This window comes from Dermochelys coriacea, chromosome 3 (genome assembly GCF_009764565.3).
Source record: "Dermochelys coriacea isolate rDerCor1 chromosome 3, rDerCor1.pri.v4, whole genome shotgun sequence".
In the NCBI taxonomy this organism is placed as follows: Eukaryota; Metazoa; Chordata; order Testudines; family Dermochelyidae; genus Dermochelys; species Dermochelys coriacea.
Genome location: NC_050070.1, coordinates 63,137,086 through 63,160,198, shown reverse-complemented (window position 1 = coordinate 63,160,198; position 23,113 = coordinate 63,137,086). Strand labels below are relative to the sequence as shown.

Genomic DNA, 23,113 nt, shown 5'->3' with positions numbered 1-23,113 from the left:
TTCAGCAGACAAGCCAAGGATTTATTGTCACTGGCCAGGATCACGTTCAGTCATTTTAGCAAAAGACTGAAGGAAAATTTTCCAAATGTATTACATGTGCAACAGATGCACATGGAAAGTTTAGAAGATATATAATTTTGTATCTCCACTCTGAGCCCCATACTAGCTCCCATCTATTTTCCCTTCCTATCCACCTTTCCCCATCTCCCGTTAAAAAAAATCTCCCTGTAACCAACTTGTGTGATATATCAGCTGGTTCTCACAAACATATAAAGGAAACATTGTACTTCTTATTCTTGTGGGCAATAGTTAAATCCTCAGGAAACTTTGATAGAAGTAGTCACTATATGTACATTGCCTGGTGATGTACAGGGCACTGGTCTGGTAGTTAGGAAATCAAGTTAGGTGCCTGACTCTGCCACCAACTTGATCTATGACTTGGGCAGTTTTCCCACCTGTAAAATGTGATACTGCTACTTACCCTACACGGAAAATGTTCTGAAAAAGAAAAGGAGTACTTGTGGCACCTTAGAGACTAAAATTTATTTGAGCATAAGCTTTCGTGAGCTACAGCTCACTTTATCGGATGCATTCAGTGGAAAATAGTGGTATTTTCCACTGAATGCATCCGATGAAGTGAGCTGTAGCTCACGAAAGCTTATGCTCTAATAAATTTGTTAGTCTCTAAGGTGCCACAAGTACTGCTTTTCTTTTTGCGAATACAGACGAACACAGCTGCTACTCTGAAACCTGAAAATGTTCTGAGTTCCAAGCATGAAAAATGCCATACAAATCCTAATTATAGGGACATTTTTTCCCAAATAAAATAGTTTTTTCCCCTAAAAGCAATCAACAAGATCAGTTTAGCTCCTAATGTGGGATAAATCACTTACAAAACTGTGATCCAAAACATTTCACATAGGAAAGAGCAATTCAACCACATCAAGAAAACAAAACCAATCTGGCTTTCTAGAGAAACATAATGCAGCCACAAACATAGCAACTGCCATTCTATATCAAACTATTTAGCACAGGGGTAGGCAAACTTTTTGGCCTGAGGGCCACATCGGGGAATAGAAATTGTATGGTGGGCCATGCTTGCTCACAAAATTGGGGTTGGGGTGCAGGAGGGGATGTGAGTTCTGGGGTGGGGCTGGGGATGAGGAGTTTGGGGTGTAGAAGGGTGCTCTGGGCTGGGACTGAAGAGTTCAGAGGGGGATCAGGGCTGGGGCAGAGGTGTGGGAAGGGGTGCAGGTTTCAGCTGGGGGTGCGAGCTCTGGGGTGGGGATGAGAGGTTTGGGGTGCAGGAAGGTGCTCTGTGCTAGGATCAACAGGTTTGGAGAGCGGGAGGGGGATCAGGGCTGGGGCAGGGGCTTGCGGCATAGGGAGAGGCTCAGGGGTACAGGCTCCAAGCGGCGCTTAACTCAAGCGGCTCCCAGAAGCAGTGGCATGTCCCTTCTCCAGCTCCTAGGAGTGGAGCAGCACGCAACACTCGGAGCCGAGCCAGAGCTGTGTGATGCGGCTCTCGACCCGGCTCCCTGGCTGGCATGCTGGAGCGGGGCTGAGTCACGTGGTGTAGCCCCCGTCCTGGCGTCCCGGCTGGAGTGGGGCCAAGCTATGTGGTGCAGCCCCTGACCCAACGCCCCAGCAGGACCTCACAGGCCAGCTTAAAACAGCCAGTGGGCCATAGTTGGCCCATCCATGATCTAGCAGATGTCCTGTCTCTTGTGGTGACCAGTATCAGATGTTTCAGAGTAAAATGCAAGAAAGCTGGCAGCAGAATAATTTGGAACAAGGAAAGTTTCTTCCTAGTTCCTACTAATTAGAGGTTGCTCTGAAGCATGAGCGCTCATGTCGCTTCCAAACAAATACCTGCTGAGATATGCCACACCAAGCTGTGAGAGAGAGTATGATGCTGTACATGTACATGTTTACATACTGATTTATTACAGCAAATGCTGGGTTGACTTATTACTAACAGTGTAACAGGAGCAAGCTTTCCATTTGACTGTATACTTTTGCGTGTACCTGTTTACATCATTTAGATGTATAACTTTAAGTACATTATTTCTGTAACCATCTCTTTTCATCACAAAAATGGTTGTAAAAGGGAAGAAAAATAAAGAACTATGGGCCTGATTTTCAGGGATGCCAAAAACCCATTATTCCAGTTGAAATCAACACTAGAGCAGCCATGCATTGAATGAGGTGTGCTAGAAACTGGAGATCCAGTTGGTTTCTCCAGATTCTCTCACACCACAATGCAACAGGGAATGAGGTGCAAGTTAATACAGCCAATTATAGAAAAACTTACATTGCAGTGTTCCCCCTTGAGGGGCTGCCATCCAGGTGGTGCCTGGCAGATGGGTAAGCCCTTGGTAGGTGCTTCATGAAGATGTCATGAGGTTCCACAAATAAAAAAAATCCATGGCTTCTTGCACAGAAGGATTTGGGAACTATGTAAAGTTGCCCCCCAAGTTAAACAATTCAAAGTTAACTGTGAGGTGAAACTGATGGTGCTTCCTCTTCTGTCTAGGGTTTATTCCCATGTAGAGAATGATAGGGCATATAGTTTTTTTGAGCCGAAAGGCCTATACAATATAAGATACTATGATAAGCAGTTATTTTGTCATTCTGGCTGAATAGTTCTGCTTCCTTGGCAATATTATGTTTGTTTTGGATCAGCTTTCCTTGATTCCTCTCACTTTTAAAGCATAATCTATATTGCACTGATGGTAAAAAAAAAAAAAAAAAAGAGAGTTTTAAGAAAACTCCTTTCGAGGCTGAGCTTTATTTCAGCACCATTGCAAAGCCTTCATTTACCAGACACGGTGAAAACATATGGCAGTACATTAATGTATCTAATCTCTCCCATAGAATTTATTTATTTAACTAAATCCAGACAAAACTGGTTTAAAATATACACTAAGCAGTCATTCTCTTAATACTGAATGTGTAAATAAAATATTTAAAATTAAAATCTTTTGAACAAATTTCAGCAGAGCAATCAAAAAACGATTTTCATTCTCTCAAAAAAAAGTACATGAATTTTACATAGTACCAGTACCAGTATAAGTATAAGTTACAAGAGGCTGCAAATATGCTGTATTTGTCTAAAAGGGTAGTTTGAACACCTAAAAAAACAAAAACAAAACAAAAAAAACATGCTTTTCATCTCACCTGCCTTGTCACTATAACAACCATTGATGCAAGTCATATTTATTTCTACATCACTGGTGTCATATATAGTACAATTAAATGAAACTGAAAAGGTCAAAAGACATCAGAATAGGTAAGCCATAAGATGCTTAAAGCTGATAATGTCAAGGTGACTCATTCTCTCCCTTGATTCAAAATCATTATGTACTCTTGGCACCACACAGACTGTTAATTATCTTTTGAAAACAAAAACCTCTTCTCTTATTTGGATATTTTCTAAACAACTCTGACATTTAGAAGAGTCACAATAGTACTTTCAGTAACATTGTTTATATTACCAGAAAATTAAAAGAAGCCCAATACCATTATTTTTTAACCTCTGATCTTTTAATCATGTGGAGACTCTCTTGTTTTTGTAGATTCATAGATTCCAGGGCCAGATGGGATCATCGGGGTCATCTAGTCTAACTACTTGTATAACCCACTCCATTGAACTTCCTCAAAATGATCCCTAGAGCACAGCTTTTAGAAAAACATCCAGTCTGGATTTAAAAATTGCCATTGATGGAAAATCCAACACAACCTTTGCTTAATTGTTCCAATGGTTAATTACCCTCATTCTTAAAAATTTATAATTTATTTCCAGCCTTAATTTGTCTAGCTTCAACTTCCAGCCATTGGATCATGCTGTACCTTTCTCAGCTAGATTGAAGAGCCCATCATCAAATATTTGCTCCCCACATAGGTTCTTATAGACTGTAGTCAAGTCACCCCTTAACCTTCTCTTTGTTATACTAAACGGACTGAACTCCTTGAGGCTCGTGGCTCTTCTCTGAGCTTTCTCCAACTTAACATCTTCCTTGAATTACAGACACCTGAACCGGACAGTGGTCACACCAGCAGTGGTCACACCAGCGCCAAATATAGAGATAAAATAACCTTTGTACCGCTACTCAAGATACTCCTGTTTACACACCCAGGAATTGCATTAGCCCTTTAGGCCACAGCATCACTCTTGGCACTCATGTTCAGCTGATTATCCATCATGAACCCAAATCTTTTTTAGTCACAGCTTCCCAAGGTTAGAGTCCAGTACGTATGGCCTACATTTTCTGTTCCTAGATATATACATTTACACGTAGCTATATTAAAACACATAATGTTTGCTTGCATCCAACTTAACAAGGGATCCAGATCCAGATCAAACTTTATCAGTGATGATTTTATGTTTTCTTCCAGGTCACTGACAAATTAATTAGCATAGACCCAAGAACTAGACACATACCCACTCAATGATTCCCCATTGTGATGGGGTATCTACCCCACACAGGACTGAAAAGGTTAAGATGGCCAGGTAGGCCTATTAACATGAAAGCTGCACATGGAAGGAGTGCAGGGAGCAGGGAATTGATTGCAAGCAAGGTTCAGGTATGCAGGAATAGGTGGGGACTATAAAACCCAGGAAACTGGCAACAGAAAAGGGCTACTGCTGGGAAAGGACAGTCACTCCATGGGAAGAAGGAGAGGATTGGGAGCTGGTACACTCAGAGCAAGGAGGGAAATCAGGAGTGATAGGAAGCAGTCCAGAGAAGGATCAGTGTGGGGGTGAGAGAGGAAAGCCCAAGTCTACTGGGTTGAGGGTCCCTGGACTGGAACCTGGAGAAGAGGATGGGCCTGGTGAACACTTGCTCCCATGTGAAATCCTAAATAATTCAATGGGGTTCCACCCAGGCACTATGTCTACTCTACAAATCCAACTGCAGAATCAAGGCACAAGCTCCCCCATTCCCTGTTCTAGTTCAGGAGGCACAAAAGTTTCTATTCTAACCTTCTGCATTCAGTTTTTCAAAACTTTCACTTTTAGGATTGAAACACTCTGGAGAAGTCTGAGCAAACCCAGTTCACTCATTTCTAAGTATGAAAAGGGGGGAAATTCACTTTGCCCATTAGAAATAAAATCTTACAATTGTCTAAGGATCAATTCTGCAACTTTGCATGTTGTAGAGAAAAATTATTTTGATTTGACTAAGTTATGAGCCTCTTAAAACTACATTATTTCCATGTTCTGTTGAGTTTCTTGCTCAATTCATGAAATGTGCCGCTAAGTAAAGGTCATGCTACACATGTAGTTTATAAACCAGGCATGTAAAAAGCTTTAGAGAAAAATTGTTAGGAAGCTCCTTGTATAGAAAAACATCACATACCCAGTACAAAAAGACTTTAAGCCATCATATTTTCCATGTCTGGGCTCTTTATAGGCCAAATGGTGCTCTGTTGCACAGGTGTAAATCGGGAGTCAGTCCACTGAACTAATACACCTAAATAGCTGATCACAGAGTTCTACCCTACATGTATTTCTTTTCTAAAAGGGAAGGCCAGGCATACAGCAAGCAGTGTTGAGAGTTCCTGCAAACTCTGAAGCATGACACCAAACTCTGATACATCTTAGATGCTGCAAAGGGCCACCACCAAAGACTGAGACAGAATCCCTAGTCAGGGCTTTGCAAGGAAAGGAGTGCTCCTCAGAGCAAAAGTTAGGGAGCTAGGAGTTAGGGAGCTGAGCAAAAGTCCGCAGCTATCTGACAACTAGTAATGACAAAGGAAGTGGTACAAAGAAAAATGGAGAAGCAGCTAAAATATTGGGGCAGGATGTAATGGGCAGCAGGAGACAAGTGTCAGCAAAAAGGAAGGGGAGAGCAGCTAAAACAAACTGGAAGAAAAGAACGTGTCTGCCAAAGTGAGAGGGGGTATATATACACACATCACACATTCATTTTGTCAGGCAAGGAAGAGGTTAACTGCCCTGCTGCCCTCATTTCCAATCCCTCAGAGGAGCTGCTCAGCCAGCTGACTAGGAAGAGAATTCCTGCCTGAGCTCTCCTAAAAGCAAGTACATAGATAAGAAGGGGAAGTACTTCAAGGGATATCTCAGGGAAGAAGGAAAGGTTTTTTCCATTTTTTCCTATTCCAGTGAAATGGGGAGCTTCCTGACTCATGAAAAACCTGTACCCAATCCCCATCTTAACCTCCATAGTTGGAGAAATACTTTTTAAAAGCCTTCCCAGTGTTTATTCTGGGGGAAATCCCAGTCAGTCAGTGAAGACCATGGCAAAACCTCCTATTGATTTCAATGGGGTCAAAATTTTATCCTCTAAAGTTACCTTTTTATAAATTTAATCCTAATTATCCTCCTGCTTATGCCACTCTAAAAAAAAAATTTCTCCCTCCTCGTTTCTGTAGGTTCATTATGATATATTAGGGAAATTGAAGAAGAATGATAAAATCTACAAAGAGCACATATGCATTAGGATGCAGAAGTGATTTTAAGATGTGCTGTATTTGTGATGCAGGATGTAATGAGTTGATATGTTATTAAATACAACTTAATCACAATGCATATGCACAACCTTCACTTTAGCATGTCCTAACTGCTGACAGCTTAACCAGCTAGTTTAACATTCTCTGAACACTGCTTTCTGCATGGAAAATGTTACATAAAGGGAACAGCTCATCTGGTAGGAAACAATTGTGAAACTATCACCTGCTGACAAGGAGCCAATGACACTTTCATAAATAGCTTGAGCTAGGGCAGGTTTGACATAGATCAGTGGTTCTCAAACTTTTTTTTTTCTCCACAGACCACTTGAAAATTGCTGAGGGTCTCAGCAGTCCACTTAATGATCTTTCCAAATGTTGTTTGTACCGTTAGTGAACTACAGTAATGCGCTTTGGTTAAAAGTGCTATATACAAAAAAAAAAACCTTAATAAAGGGGTTTTGTTCTACAAATAAAAGCACACACAAATTCATATTTTCATAATCAGTAGTTTTACCTTTCTAATGCAATGGATGTGCCCTCTCTCTCCCGCCACAGGAATGGAGGGGAAATCTCTCCCCTGCCGTGGCAGCCCCCAACCTGGGGCTGGGAAGGAGGGGGTCTCTCCCCCGCCACAGCAGCCAGAGCTGAGGCTGGGGAAGAGAAGGAGGGCCATCTCTCCCACAGCCCTGGAACTGGGAGAAAGTCTACTCTTTTTTCTGGCCACCGCAGCCCTGCACATCCCAAATTCTCCCCACCCCATCTTCTCAGCCCACTGCCACCTCCCACCTACCCCTTATTCCCCCACCTCAGCTTACTTTACACTCCTCCACCACACCTTACTTTACCTTCTCCAGGGTCCCAGCACCTAATTAGTGGAGCCGCGCGCCTGCGCAGCTCCACTAATTAGGTGTATGGCCCTTCGTTCTTTTGTGTGCAGCCGCCCAGGTGCACACATTAGAGGGAACTATCCGCAAACCACCTGAATTGAGCTCACGGACTACAGCTTAAGAACCTTTGACATAGATGAAGCAGTTGCAGCAAATTACCAACATATTTATCAATGTGACAGAAAATTCAACTACAGCTGCTGTCTCCTACAACAATAGTTGTCAGACAGTACATTTAGAAACCTCTCCCCATTCATTAAATAGAAATGATGGTCAAGAGCAACACATTAGGACCCTACCATCTGTATACTTTAAAAAAAAATTTTTACTTTTCAGCTCCTTCCTTAGGATTAATTTACAGTCCCTGGTTAAAACAAATGACATCTCATAGGGGCCTTATCCTTTATAGAGGATAAAGATTTTGATATAGCAGCATTTTACAAAAGGGTTTTTGAGATTTCTTCTAAGTGATGTGCAATCTGGAACCTATGCTTGTTGATAAGCAAAGGGCTTAGTTGGGTACCGAGTATTTCCAGGTTGCAGCAGATGTCCAGACTGCACACAGGAAAGAATGTGTGTTCTTTTATTTAAGAAGCATCCATCATAAATCATATCTCTGTCATCTTGAAGTTTGGCTACTGCACTGTGCTCTACATAGGGGTACGGCTTTAAACCACCTGCCAATTGCACCTAGTGCAGAATGCAGATGACCATATTTTATGAGGTGTTTAATGCAGGGAGTTCATTACACCTCTGTTTCATGGATATCACTTGGAAAGAACCCCAGGTGAAGTTTAAGGAATTGGCTTTGACCTAAATCATTTGGGTCCCAGTTTTCTGAGGCTTATCCCTAGGCTTGTATGTTACCAGGACTGTTGACCCATGTGAAGTGTGCAAGTTAGTTTGTCCCTCCTTCTACAAATTGGAAGAGGATGGTGGCAAGGCATTCTCAGCAAGGTGTCCTTCACTTTGGAATTTGCTTCACCCCTTGGTTCATTACAGTATGGATCTGGTGACCACCAGGCCATAATGCAAACCCCACATGTTCTCCCAAGATTTTTTGGGGATGGCTGATTGTGGCAAGATACAAGACCCTTATTTTTGCTCTAATTTTCTATGGGCAAAATCCTCATTTGGGCATCCACTTTTAATATTGAAATAAAAGCTCTTTCACATAAAATCTATATTGTGCCCAGAGTCTGAAATAAATACAGTTAACACATTTGTATGCATAATACAGGGAAGATATTCATTTTGGTTGGTTATTTGAGGAAATATTTTACAGTATTCTTCAAAACAAAACAAGCAAGTCCCTAAGCAGTGTATTGCATTATGCTTCATCCTAGAGACCATCTTATTTCTCAAAACACTTCTTCAAGAAACATCCTATTAAATTCAGTCCTTTTCTGTACAACACCAGATCCAAAATTGTTACTATCCAACAGATGGGAATTGATGAAGTAGTTTGATGATAAAGATTGTATTTCACTGTGATCGTTATCTGTTAAACTTTTGTTTTTGAATAATTCTTCTACTAAAAAGACAAACAGCAATATAACCAAACATTTCAGGAGTAGCAGCCGTGTTAGTCTGTATTCGCAAAAAGAAAAGAAGGACTTGTGGCACCTTAGAGACTAACAAATTTATTTGAGCATAAGCTTTCGTGAGCTACAGCTCACTTCATCGGATACTTTCAGTGGAAAAATACAGTGCGGAGATTTATATACACACACAGACAACATGAAACAATGGGTTTTATCATACACACTGTAAGGAGAGTGATCGCTTAAGATGATTTATTACTAGCAGGTGCGGGGGGGAAAGGAGGAAAACCTTTCATGGTGACAAGCAAGGTAGGCTAATTCCAGCAGTTAACAAGAATATCAGAGGAACAGTGGGGGGTGGGGCAGGAGGGAGAAATACCATGGGGAAATAGTTTTACTTTGTGTAAGGACTCATCCATTCCCAGTCTCTATTCAAGCCTAAGTTAATTGTATCCAGTTTGCAAATTAATTCCAATTCAGCAGTCTCTCCTTGGAGTCTGTTTTTGAAGCTTTTTTGTTGAAGGATAGCCACTCTTAGGTCTGTGATCGAGTGACCAGAGAGATTGAAGTGTTCTCCAACTGGTTTTTGAATGTTATAATTCTTGACGTCTGATTTGTGTCCATTCATTCTTTTACGTAGAGACTGTCCAGTTTGGCCAATGTACATGGCAGAGGGGCATTGCTGGCACATGATGGCATATATCACATTGGTAGATGCGCAGGTGAACGAGCCTCTGATAGTGTGGCTGATGTGATTAGGCCCTAAGATGGTGTCCCCTGAATAGATATGTGGACAGAGTTGGCAACGGGCTTTGTTGCAAGGATAGGTCCCTGGGTTACTGGTTCTATTGTGTGGTGTGTGGTTGCTGGTGAGTATTTGCTTCAGGTTGGGGGGCTGTCTGTAAGCAAGGACTGGCCTGTCTCCCAAGATCTGTGAGAGTGATGGGTCGTCCTTCAGGATAGGTTGTAGATCCTCGATGATGCGTTGGAGAGGTTTTAGTTGGGGGCTGAAGGTGATGGCTAGTGGCGTTCGGTTATTTTCTTTGTTGGGCCTGTCCTGTAGTAGGTGACTTCTGGGTACTCTTCTGGCTCTGTTAATCTGTTTCTTCACTTCAGCAGATGGGTATTGTAGTTGTAGGAATGCATGATAGAGATCTTGTAAGTGTTTGTCTCTGTCTGAGGGGTTGGAGCAAATGCGGTTGTATCAGAGCTTGGCTGTAGTATGAGCTCTCCACTCCATTTGGACACAACTGAACATTACAGATCCTCACACACTTTTTATTTGATACCGACAATCTAAGCAGAGACAAAACCTACTAGATCATCCATTTCCACACAGATACTATTTTAAATGTAGCTACAAAAGAAAACTTAAAAATTTTAATAAAGCTCTAGTGTCATCTAGGGCTAAAACAGAAGTTTCTTTCATGGAATATCTACAAAGCAGCCACAATGTCTATTTGTGAACCATCACATCAAACTGGACAGAGGGGCCTTAGTGGATGCCTCATTTGGCAGCAGAGAATAATGATTCTCTCCACCTAAAACATCCAGACACATTCTGTGTTCTTTCACTAACTGGGCTCATTTTTTGGTGTGACCATTGTCACAAGAGGGGCTATCCACCAACATTTGCCAGAACACCAGGCTGGAGAGAGAAGGCAGGAGGGACTTTGCCTAGCCTGAATCACAGATCCAGACCTCAGATTCTCAGAAGGGGTGAGATCAGACTGTGAAGGTGAGGGGCTGTGGGGAGGAAAGGTACGTCTCAGGACTGTTTGTTATTTTGCAAAGATTGACCTATAACTGTTTAAGAGTAAAAGTGACTGTGTTTAAGAAATGCCTCTGCTAATCCTGTATTCCTTACCTGCCATGTTGTCCCTGAAGGGGTTAATCAAAAAGCTCAGTACACCCACAGCAGGAACTCTGTGGAATGTGTATAAGTAACTAGGGACTCGGGAGGATTGAGGCACTGATTTCAGGGTCTAAGGCAGCTGAGCTATGGAACCCCACATTCCAAGGAAGGATGGCCGAAAATAGGTCTGTCCCTGGGGGCATGACCCTGGGAGGAACAGAAATATAGCACTGCCCAGATCCAGTTGGGTTTGGAGCACATGGGATCCAGCAATTGAGTCCACTTTCAGCAAATTGGTGTCTGTCCATAAAGTGGATGGGGCCATGTTATGACAATGAGCACCCTCACCAACTCATGTCCTCTTTAATCTTACAGCTTCTCTCTTTGAGTACACCTACTGCAGTCTGATGACACCACCACTCATTGGGAGTGGACTCCTCTGTCCATCACTCTTGACAGAGACTAAGAGGGGTTATAAATTCCAAAATCTCTTTATCCTTTGGCACCTCTCCTTAGAGGTTCTGGGGTCCTTTTCTCCTGGGGGACATCTGTGTGAAATTACCCACATAGCAGTAATCTTAACAAAAACAAAATTAAAACAGAAGGAAAATGGAATTAAAACTAATGAAACCTGCATGTATAACATCTCGAGATTTACACATCTCATAAGATAAACTGAAAAGGCCTTCTCAGTTTATCTACAGAGAAAAGGAAAAGTAAAATGAACAGTTTACATCCCTTGCAAACAATCCTCTCTGACCACTCTGATCAGACAGACAAGAGTTGCTTGCTATGTAAATAGCAACAACCCCCCATTTCTCCCCACTCCCCATAGACACTTATTAATTCCTATCTCCGGTTTTCTGATGTCAACGAGACATAAGAAATGGTCCACTGAGAAAGAGAAACCCCCTAACAATATTAAGGAATGGCTGCCTTTCAAAGGCTTATTGGCTCTACCTCAGATACCATCTTTCACAGAACACCTTGGCAATCAGGTCTCTTGGCAGTAAACCCAGAACCAGGTTTTTATTTTTGTCATGAATTACGAATTGCAAAGACCCATAGCCTTTGTCACAGTTAGTAATTCAATTTAGAGCTCAGACCATCATACACAGCATAGAAGCTCTAAAAGCAAAAGGGACATTTTCCTACCTGTACAAGATTGCTCCCATTGTCTGGATTGCTTCAAAATGACTTGTTTGATATTTGTTTAACTTGGTTACTTACAGAAATCTCTTGTCTAGTGGAATCTACTCAGCTTTTGGGGCCTTACCTAATCTAGGGCGATTTTCTAAAAAATTCCCACAATTACTTACATTTACAGATGAGCTCCAATGTTGTTAACCATGTTGGGGTTCTAGTTTAGACAGGCCACCTGCTGCTTTCACTATTTGACAGTCTACTAATGTTCTGAGAAAGGTTAGACAATACTTTTAAATGGTGTAGTAGTAAGTGGACCATTTACAGCAGGGCTCCCTCAGTTGTTAACATCTGTGGAATTGAGCTGCACAGACAGGGTCTTCTTGGTGACACTCTCTTCAGTCACCTGGACACAGGAAGTACTATTAGAATTGACTGCAGGAGTTCAATCACATAAGCCTGTTTTAGAGCTAGAGAACATCCCCCCCAGTCTCCATGCTCATGCAAACCTTGGTCTTTCTGATTATACCAAGAAGGATTCCAATTAGCACTGGTGTGAATTTCTTTGCCATAAGGACATCTGTCCACTAAAAACTGGACAGAAAGATTAGTATTTTAAACACAGCATTTCAAGTAAATACATTTGAATACTGCTACAGTTTTCTTATTATATTTATCATATTACTGCAGCACAGCAACTGAGTTTTCATATGTATTTGTACAGCATCTAGCACAATGGGACCCCAATTCCACAATGGGATTGTACTACCATAATGCAAATAATATTAACATAATATACCATTTGCTCACAAAAATGTTTTTTAAAATACACTGACTTTTTCCTACTAAAATAATAACATATAATGAAAATTACCAGTGGAAGTCGATAACCTGCCTGGGCAAAATAAATCTAGCAACAGAAGGTGCATGTCCACTGCAATCAAAAGGTGTGAAAGCAGCACACGGAGACACACCCAAGGGATCTTCGATTTAGGTAACACAAATACCAACAGCAGTGAAGCCATGGCAGCACAGACTTTAGCAAGGGCTAGCCACCCGAGTAAGTATCCAGGGTGCCAGGCAGGCTTGTACAGCCCACACTGAAACCTGTGCTACCACAATTTTGTACTTGCACTAGCTAAGTCAAAGCTAGCTTAGATATGTCTATCCACACTGCAATCACACTTACAATTGCAGTGTATACTTGCCCAGAGTAAATTTGACCTCCTTGCCTTTTTTGTTTTCAAGATTTGCTTCTGACCTTTTGTAGAGATTTCTTCGCTGTCAAAAAGCTGCACAAAGAAACAATAAAGCTACTTCACACACAAGATATATTTTGTAGCAGAATATCTAAAGTGGAATGTAGTTTTTCCTTTGAAAACATATACAATATTGTAAAGGAATTTGTATTTACAGAATACATTTATTTTAAAGTTGAATGGAACTTCACTAATCTACACCAATGCACAGACAATCTGACAGTTACATTCAGCAAGTTCCAGGGGACAGCCGATGTGAATGATAATACACTCTTTTGTAGGCTAAGGTCTGAGTCCACACCGTTAACCCAAGTTGCCTTGTATAGACTTATTTGTGCATGTATTTACACTCAAATTTGTCTCCAGCAGATATAAGCACCCCATTACAGTGACACTGTAAAACCACCTCTTTAAAAGGCATTGAGCCATAATCAACATACTGAGTTGGAACTAGTGCAACTGTAGACACCGTGTGACCTATGACAACCTTAACAGTCCTCCAGCAATGCCTGACTGACTGCTCTGGTCACAATTGTAAACTCCACTGCCCAGGGTCACAGAGATCGGAAGCCACTATTCCCCTTAAAACACCCCACATATATTTTAGAAATGCCTTTTCCTGTTTGTCCAACTTGGCAAGCATAAGATGGCGCCCGCCTCATTCCAAATCAACAGGACACAAGTATCAATGTTTCATTGTTGCATTCATATGAGAAGACATAGCAGTACAACAAACTGGAAAGGAGGTAGTTTTATGCACATTGGGATGTCCCTTGTGTCCTCCTGAGAGATCTCAAACTTCCATGGAGATACTCTGCAATATTCTCCAGAAGGTTTCAAGGGATGACTTGAAAGGATATCACAGCAAGATATCTTCCCACTCCACTCCACGATAAGTTCAACTGGCACCATGGCAGTAAACAGGCTAGTGGCGTACAGGTCAGGGCAGTTTCGGGACACCTAGGGTGGCTGTGCTCTGTGTTTCTGTTACCCTCAGGAGTAAGAAAGCCACTAAAATCACTGCCACCTGTGGAAAATGGTACCAATATTCAGTGCCATTACCCTATACCTGCACCCCTGGAAATAGGGACCGAAATTTTACTGTTTCACGCAACCAAATGCCCTCCTCCTCACATTGCCTCTTAACACTCATGACTGGGACTGGAGAGTGGTGCCATTCAGAGACACTCTAAAGCTGAAGTGTCAATAAGCATATCCTGTTAAAAAAAGTTTATGGGAATAAGGAGAGTTTTGAAAATTATCTTTCACTTTCCATTGTGCCTGTATATCTAATGATACATCTGTGTTTTATGCATATGCTGTTGTGACCTTGAGGGGTGCTCCCTCCACACCGGCACAATACCTGACTCTGAAGAGGAAGAAAAAAAAGACGACGAGGGAGGATATGTTCACTGAGATCCTGAAAACCGGCGTTGCAATGAACTTAAAAACAAAGGCCCTACTTGGTCAACATGGCAGACAGCATGTAGATGGACAGAGAAGACAGGAGAAAATGGAGGAAGACCCAGAAAATCCAAGCATGGACTCACCACCCTTTACAGTCCCTGGAGAACTCCATGGTGCATCCCCCAACATTCCATGTGGCACCAAGGTTTGCATTCCTACTCCTACCACTCCACACTGGGAACAGTAAGGACAATCACAGCTTCACATATGCTAACTTGTGAGGCAAAAGGCTCTTAAGAAAAGTAAGCAGTCATGGATAAGAGGGAAGGTCCTCTCATGGATCAATAACTGATTAAAAGCTGGCGAACAATGGGTAGGAATAAATGGTCATTTTTCACAATGGAGAGTAGTAAAGATTTGTACTGGGATTAGTGCTGTTTAACAGATTCATAAATGATCTTGAAAAGGAGGTGAACACGAAGGTGGCAAATTCTACAGATGATACAAAGTTACTCAAGATAGTTCAAAACTGACTGCGAAGAGTTACAAAGGGATCGCATTAAACTGAGTGACTAGGCAACAGAATGGCAGATGAAATTCAATGTTGATAAGTGCAAAGTAATGCACATTGGAAAAAATAATCCCAACTGTACATAAAAAAGATGGGGATGTAAATTAGCTATTACACTCAAGAAATAGATATTGAAATCATTGTGGATAGTTCTCTGAAACCTTCCATTCAATGTGCAGTAGCAGTCAAAAAAGCTAACAGAATGTTAGAACCATTAGGAAAGGGATAGATAAGATGACAAAATATCTTAACACCAGTATATAAATCAATGGTATGCCCACATCTTGAATACTGCATGCAGTTCTGGTCGCCCCATCTCAAAAAAGATGCATTAGAATTGGAAAAGGTGCAGAGAAGGGCAACAAAAATAATTAGGGATGTAGAACATCTTGCATATGAGGCAAGATTAGAAAAATTGGGATTGTTCATTTTAGAAGAGAGTCAACTAAGGGGATATGATGGAGGTCTACAAAATCATGAATGGTGTGGAGAAAGTAAATAGGGAAGGGTTATTTCCCCCTTCACAAAATGTAAGAACTAGGTGTCACCAGATAAAATTAATAGACAGCAGATTTTAAAAAAAACAAACAAACAAAAGGAAGTACTTCTTCACACAATGCAACCAACCTGAGGAACATAATGCTAACGGATGTTATGTATAACTGAGTTCAAAAAATAATTAGATAAGTTCTTGATAGACAATAGCTATTACCCAAGTTGGTCAGAGATGCAACCTCACGCTCCAGATGTCTCTAACCTCTTACTGCCAGAAGCTGGGGCTGGACAACAAGGGATGGATCACTCGAAATTGCTCTATTCTGTTCATTCCCTCTGAAGCATCTGGCTCTAGTCGCTGTCGAAAGACAGGATAATGGGCTAGATGGACCATTGATCGGAACCAGTATGGCTATTCTTACATACTGCAGAATGCGTAGCAGTAACCAAAGCACTGAGTATTTGAGAGCGTACAGCACCACAGAACTCACAAGTATAAGAAAACATCCAGGTGGATGTGTAAACATACAGCACGCATTGCATAGTTCATAGTTTCATTGAAACACAATGTAATGATAAATGCACAGCAAGCGAGAAAAGACTTTGCTAAAAGACAGTGTTATATATAAAAATACACCAAGCACTACACAATTCCTAACAGCCAACAGACCTTCAGGGCGCAAGTACAATTAAGTGTACCATATTAATGCAGCTGACCATTAAAGTACGCTTACAAAGTCTCCCTCAACCACATGGAGCACGAAGTGGAGCTATCTCCAGCTTCAACCCCAGCGGCAGTTTTATCTCCCACATATTACGCAGGACACAACAAGCAGCTATCATTAGATCTCAGTGAGAAAAATATTCCAATCTCATGAGTAAAACATTTCAATATCACCAATGATAATCTGCCAAATAGGAAAGAACGTCCCTGGTTACAGCTTTCTGTACAGTCCTATGTTCTTGAAGGGCAAGCATCATGCACCTTCCCTGGCCAGCCAACACTGACATCAGTGAAGTGTTTCCAGTGATCCATCAACACTTCAATCATCATAGAAAAGTGGCCCTTGCTTTTGACGTACTCGGTGGTAGACGAGTACGAAAATAGGGATGGATGTGCTATCGCCCCACTACAGTTCAGAACTCAATTACTGCAAATCCGTCCACTACGTCCTGCTCATCGCTGAGAGTCACAATCCTGTGTAGCAGGACGTGAATAATGGCACAACACATTTGCATAACGACCCCACGCTGTGGGCATTACAACTACAAAATGATTTCCCACTTTCCCAGCATTGCAAGCTTCCAGAGTGCAATCACCACTCCCTTCTCCACTTTCCATGGAACTGTCATTCTAGTGTCCCAGAGTTGAAGGGCTGGGGAAAATCTCAGCACACAGATTCAAGAATATGGTCTTTTGCATTCGAAAGTTCTGCAGCCACTGCTCATTGTCCCAAACCTGCATTACAATGCAATCCCACCAGTCAGTGCTCATTTCCAAAGCTCATAAGCAGCTGCAGCTGCTCCATGACCACCACCACCACCAACAACCAGGAATCACTATGTCCCTTCACAAACTGTCCTCAGAAGAAATAGTCACAATGTTGCAGTTCTTCCTGCAGGTCTGGAAATACCTGAGAATCATTCTACCTGTATTTGCGACGTTCATGAGCATAGGTGCTAGACCTAGGGATGCTGCCGCACCGCCTGGTTTGAAGTGGTTACCATTATATAGAGGGTTTACAGTTTGGTTCAATGGCTCTCAACACCCCCCCTATAAAAACTGTTCCAGCACCCCTGTTCATGAGAATAGTAAAGACCTGTGTGGGCTCCATGCATCTGTCAGAGATGATGGGTAGTGAGAAGTGCCATGTGGTTTTGTGGGACTTTTTTAAAAAGCGTAGGGTGTCAAAATTGTGAGATATGGATAGCATTATGGGATGGAGAAAGTTACATGTTGGAACGTGACTCCTATTACCCAGAGATCCCTGGCCAAGTCATTTCTATCCCTCAACACATTGACAAAAAACTTTCCAGAAGGTATTGCAACAGACGGCAGCACATGGCACACTGGGATACCTACCCACAGTGAACCGAACTGCATCAACACAAGCACTCCAGCTTAGTAAACAGAGCTAAGGCAAGCAGCCAAGCACACACATGCACAAGCAATGTAATAACTTTGGCAGCCCTACACTGCTGGGACTTGTGTTGTCCGAAGTCTGCCGTGCAGACATAGCTTTAGTTAGACACTGCAGCTGGAGATGGACTTTCCCACTCGGGTACACATACACACTGTAGCTTTGATTGAGCTAGTGTACTAAAAACAGCAGTGTAGCAGTGAACAGGTAGCCACCTAAATACAATTCTGTCAGAGACCATAGGTAAGTACTCTTCCAGCTAGCCTGTGCCATGCTCGTGTTGCTGCAGCTACACTGCTATTTTTAGCACACTAGCTCAAATCAAAGCTAGCACATGTATGTCTACCCAAGTTGAAAATTACACTTCCAGCTGAAGTGTAGACGTACCCTTACATGAATTATGTACCTCCAGGCTCAGTCCTGCTCTCTGACTGAGGCACTACTTCTGCTCTTAGTTCCTCTCTTACCTCTTCCTGCTTGTGCTGCTAAGGGGAACAGGGCCAGGTTCCTGCATGCCTGGCTGTACTAGAGCCACTACAGGTGTGAAGAAGGCCCCAACAGAATGAAGAAGTGGAACTTGTACCTTTAAGAAGCCACTATGCTTCTTTTTCCCACAACACCTCAAAATAAATCCACTGATTCTGTGCCATCGCTTTCCAGCAGCTGGGATCAATGCATTTACGAGGGACAATAAAAGATGGTTGCCACATCTGCCCTGTTATTAGGGAAATGAGCACAGGACAGAGGCAGTAGCAATTTAAAATCTTCTCTCAGCTGCACTGACATCTTTCACACAGAACTGGTGGCTCTGGTCCCTGCCTGAATTCACTAGCTCCCTCTCTGCTGTAGTGGCCCCACAGGAGAGCCTGGCAATGAATCTCAGTTCAGCAGCACAGCAGGGAGCAGGAAGAGAAACACACCAACCAGTAAGCTCATATAATTTTCCACGAACCACATCAAGAGCAACTTCTAGCCTCTACCACTGTTCTTCCTCTTCTATAAACTGATCCAGCTCCCAAGAGCAGCAAAACAGCTCAAAAGATGAACAGCTAGGGAAGGGGAGGAACTGAGCCATAAAGATGGTATTAAATAAAGGTAAAAGCCTAGAAGTATCAAAATCTTGGTCCCCTCCAAACATTATCATAAATGTACTCTAGATTATATCCTAGCTCACATGATGTTCTCAAAAATTCTCAGAGCAAAAAAAGATAATGCCTCTGAAAGGCAGTTTCTGGTAAAGAAAAATGAAATGGACATAATTGATATTTCAAAACACACCTGAAGATTGTTTACCTGAAACTCAGCAGGTGGCTATGATGCACACTCAAACTGTCTTTACTTAGCCAGGACAGTTCCTCAGTCCAGTGTCTTTCTATTACAAAGCTGGTTTCCGTTTGTGTGTCTTGCATGTATTGGAAGGCCTAGTTATATGATTTTAAACAAGATCCCTTCGCTAATCATGAAGAGTTTCAGAGTAGCAGCCGTGTTAGTCTGTATTCGCAAAAAGAAAAGGAATACTTGTGGCACCTTAGAGACTAACAAATTTATTAGAGCATAAGCTTTCGTGAGCTACAGCTCACTTCATCGGATGCATTTCGTGGAAAAAACAGAGGAGAGATTTATATACACACACACACAGAGAACAGGAAACAATGGGTTTATCATCTCTTAAGTGATCACTCTCCTTACAGTGTGTATGATAAACCCATTGTTTCATGTTCTGTGTGTGTGTGTGTGTGTGTGTGTGTGTGTGTGTGTGTGTGTGTGTGTGTGTAAATCTCTCCTCTGTTTTTTCCACCAAATGCATCCGATGAAGTGAGCTGTAGCTCACGAAAGCTTATCCTCTAATAAATTTGTTAGTCTCTAAGGTGCCACAAGTACTCCTTTTCTTCATGGGGAAATAGTTTTACTTTGTGTAATGACTCATCCATTCCCAGTCTCTATTCAAGCCTAAGTTAATTGTATCCAGTTTGCAAATTAATTCCAATTCAGCAGTCTCTCGTTGGAGTCTGTTTTTGAAGCTTTTTTGTTGAAGTATAGCCACTCTTAGGTCTGTGATCGAGTGACCAGAGAGATTGAAGTGTTCTCCAACTGGTTTTTGAATGTTATAATTCTTGACGTCTGATTTGTGTCCATTCATTCTTTTACGTAGAGACTGTCCAGTTTGGCCAATGTACATGGCAGAGGGGCATTGCTCGCACATGATGGCATATATCACATTGGTAGATGCGCAGGTGAACGAGCCTCTGATAGTGTGGCTGATGTGATTAGGCCCTATGATGGTATCCCCTGAATAGATATGTGGACAGAGTTGGCAACGGGCTTTGTTGCAAGGATAGGTTCCTGGGTTAGTGGTTCTGTTGTGTGGTGTGTGGTTGCTGGTGAGTATTTGCTTCAGATTGGGGGGCTGTCTGTAAGCAAGGACTGGTCTGTCTCCCAAGATCTGAGAGAGTGATGGCTCGTCCTTCAGGATAGGTTGTAGATCCTTGATGATGCGTTGGAGAGGTTTTAGTTGGGGGCTGAAGGTGATGGCTAGTGGCGTTCTGTTGTTTTCTTTGTTGGGCCTGTCCTGTAGTAGGTGACTTCTGGGTACTCTTCTGGCTCTGTCAATCTGTTTCTTCACTTCAGCAGGCGGGTATTGTAGTTGTAGGAATGCATGATAGAGATCTTGTAGGTGTTTGTCTCTGTCTGAGGGGTTGGAGCAAATGCGGTTATATCGTAGCGCTTGGCTGTAGACAATGGATCGAGTGGCATGATCTGGATGAAAGCTAGAGGCACGTAGGTAGGAATAGCGGTCAGTAGGTTTCCGATATAGGGTGGTGTTTATGTGACCATCGCTTATTAGCACCGTAGTGTCCAGGAAGTGGATCTCTTGTGTGGACTGGTCCAGGCTGAGGTTGATGGTGGGATGGAAATTGTTGAAATCTACAACTACAATACCCACCTGCTGAAGTGAAGAAACAGATTGACAGAGCCAGAAGAGTACCCAGAAGTCACCTACTACAGGACAGGCCCAACAAAGAAAACAACAGAACGCCACTAGCCATCACCTTCAGCCCCCAACTAAAACCTCTCCAACGCATCATCAAGGATCTACAACCTATCCTGAAGGACGACCCATCACTCTCACAGATCTTGGGAGACAGACCAGTCCTTGCTTACAGACAGCCCCCCAATCTGAAGCAAATACTCACCAGCAACCACACACCACACAACAGAACCACTAACCCAGGAACCTATCCTTGCAACAAAGCCCGTTGCCAACTCTGTCCACATATCTATTCAGGGGATACCATCATAGGGCCTAATCACATCAGCCACACTATCAGAGGCTCCTTCACCTGCGCATCTACCAATGTGATATATGCCATCATGTGCCAGCAATGCCCCTCTGCCATGTACATTGGCCAAACTGGACAGTCTCTACGTAAAAGAATGAATGGACACAAATCAGACGTCAAGAATTATAACATTCAAAAACCAGTTGGAGAACACTTCAATCTCTCTGATCACAGACCTAAGAGTGGCTATACTTCAACAAAAAAGCTTCAAAAACAGACTCCAACGAGAGACTGCTGAATTGGAATTAATTTGCAAACTGGATACAATTAACTTAGGCTTGAATAGAGACTGGGAATGGATGAGTCATTACACAAAGTAAAACTATTTCCCCATGGTATTTCTCCCTCCCACCCCACCCCCCACTGTTCCTCTGATATTCTTGTTAACTGCTGGAATTAGCCTACCTTGCTTGTCACCATGAAAGGTTTTCCTCCTTCCCCCCCCCTGCTGCTGGTGATGGCTTATCTTAACTGATCACTCTCCTTACAGTTTGTATGATAAACCCATTGTTTCATGTTCTGTGTGTGTGTGTGTGTGTGTGTGTGTGTGTGTGTGTGTGTGTGTGTGTGTGTGTGTGTGTGTGTGTGTGTGTGTGTGTGTGTGTGTGTGTGTGTGTGTGTGTGTGTATAAATCTCTCCTCTGTTTTTTCCACCAAATGCATCCGATGAAGTGAGCTGTAGCTCACAAAAGCTTATGCTCTAATCAATTTGTTAGTCTCTAAGGTGCCACAAGTACTCCTTTTCTTTTAATCATGGAGAGTAATTCCCACTGGTCTCTTGACTCATGTTTTTACTGTTCAATTCTTCATTTCAATATGAATACAAAACTTTTACTGACTTTGGAATCAATACTTCACTATTGAGTTGGATCAGGTGCTTAATATGGATTTGACACCCATATTTTAAAATCTTGGCCAATTTTTGAACAGCATCTCTAAAACACACACTAAATAATTAAACATGTAAAAAAAGAGAAATAAATATAAAGATGGATCCCATAACATAAAATGCATCAATTTACATTGAGTATACACTTACACACACACACACACTTACACACACACACACACACACACACACCCTACATTTTATTGGAGCACACTACATATAAGAAACATTTTTACCTGCTGCTCGGTAAAGTATTTTAGGTTCAAAGAATATGCAGGGGTTTTTATCTTCTATGCATGATAGTAGTAGTCCTTTAGCCTGAAGAGGACTTCTTGGAATGACAACCTGTAAAAATTATTTATAAAAACTGATTAAAATATAATTCAGCTATTTCAGGATTAGGTACAGAGATAATATTAGGTTAGCAGGCTACTCGACTTTACACAAATACTTACATAAAATCCACTACAGTCAGGCTTTACCAAATCATTGTTTAAAGATTAAAAACAGCTCAGAATGTTTTTCCTTTTCTACACTGGGTGAAGTTTGTGCCGCTTCCTAGGGAAAAAAAAAACTGACTAGAAGCAGCATGAAGGAGACTAATGATTAATATCAGGAGCAAGCAAAGCAGGAAAAACAAAACCGGGATTTTCATCTGAACATTTGCCAAACCATCACTAGCTGTTGGAAACGCTACTTGTTGTTATATGCATGTTGTGCTCTATCTTGTTCCATTTTTCTAAAAGTGCAGCTATTGCAATTAACAATAAAAAAAAAATCTTTGTTTATGCCTGATTTAGCAAAGCACTTACACACGTGCTTAAATCCATCCCTCGTCAACAATATCAGTGTGACAAAATTTAAGCACAAGCTTGGGAGTTTAACTAAATTGGGGCCTATATTTAGGAGGCTAATTTTAAATTTAATTGTAATCTACAACTAAAAGAGATTCTCTCTATTCTTAAATGCTACTACAGTTACTATTTGTAAATAATGTGGAAATTCCTATCTGCTACAAGACTGTTCCTTAAATTTTTTTTTTTTAATCCTGGTATGGCTGCAACGTTTATACTACAAATACAGTATGTTCAATATTTAGAGATAG

General features: G+C 41.8%; 1 protein-coding gene across 6 annotated transcripts in view; it reads right to left on the bottom strand.

The window, feature by feature from the left end:
- BCKDHB (branched chain keto acid dehydrogenase E1 subunit beta) overlaps positions 1–23,113 on the bottom strand; it is a 321,362-nt gene that overhangs the window by 226,301 nt on the left and 71,948 nt on the right. For all 6 annotated transcript variants that reach the window (XM_043510555.1, XM_043510554.1, XM_043510556.1 and 3 more), the window contains exon 6: positions 22,245–22,353. In XM_043510555.1, coding sequence (XP_043366490.1) covers positions 22,245–22,353 — 109 coding nt within the window. The remainder of the gene's footprint in view (positions 1–22,244; positions 22,354–23,113) is intronic.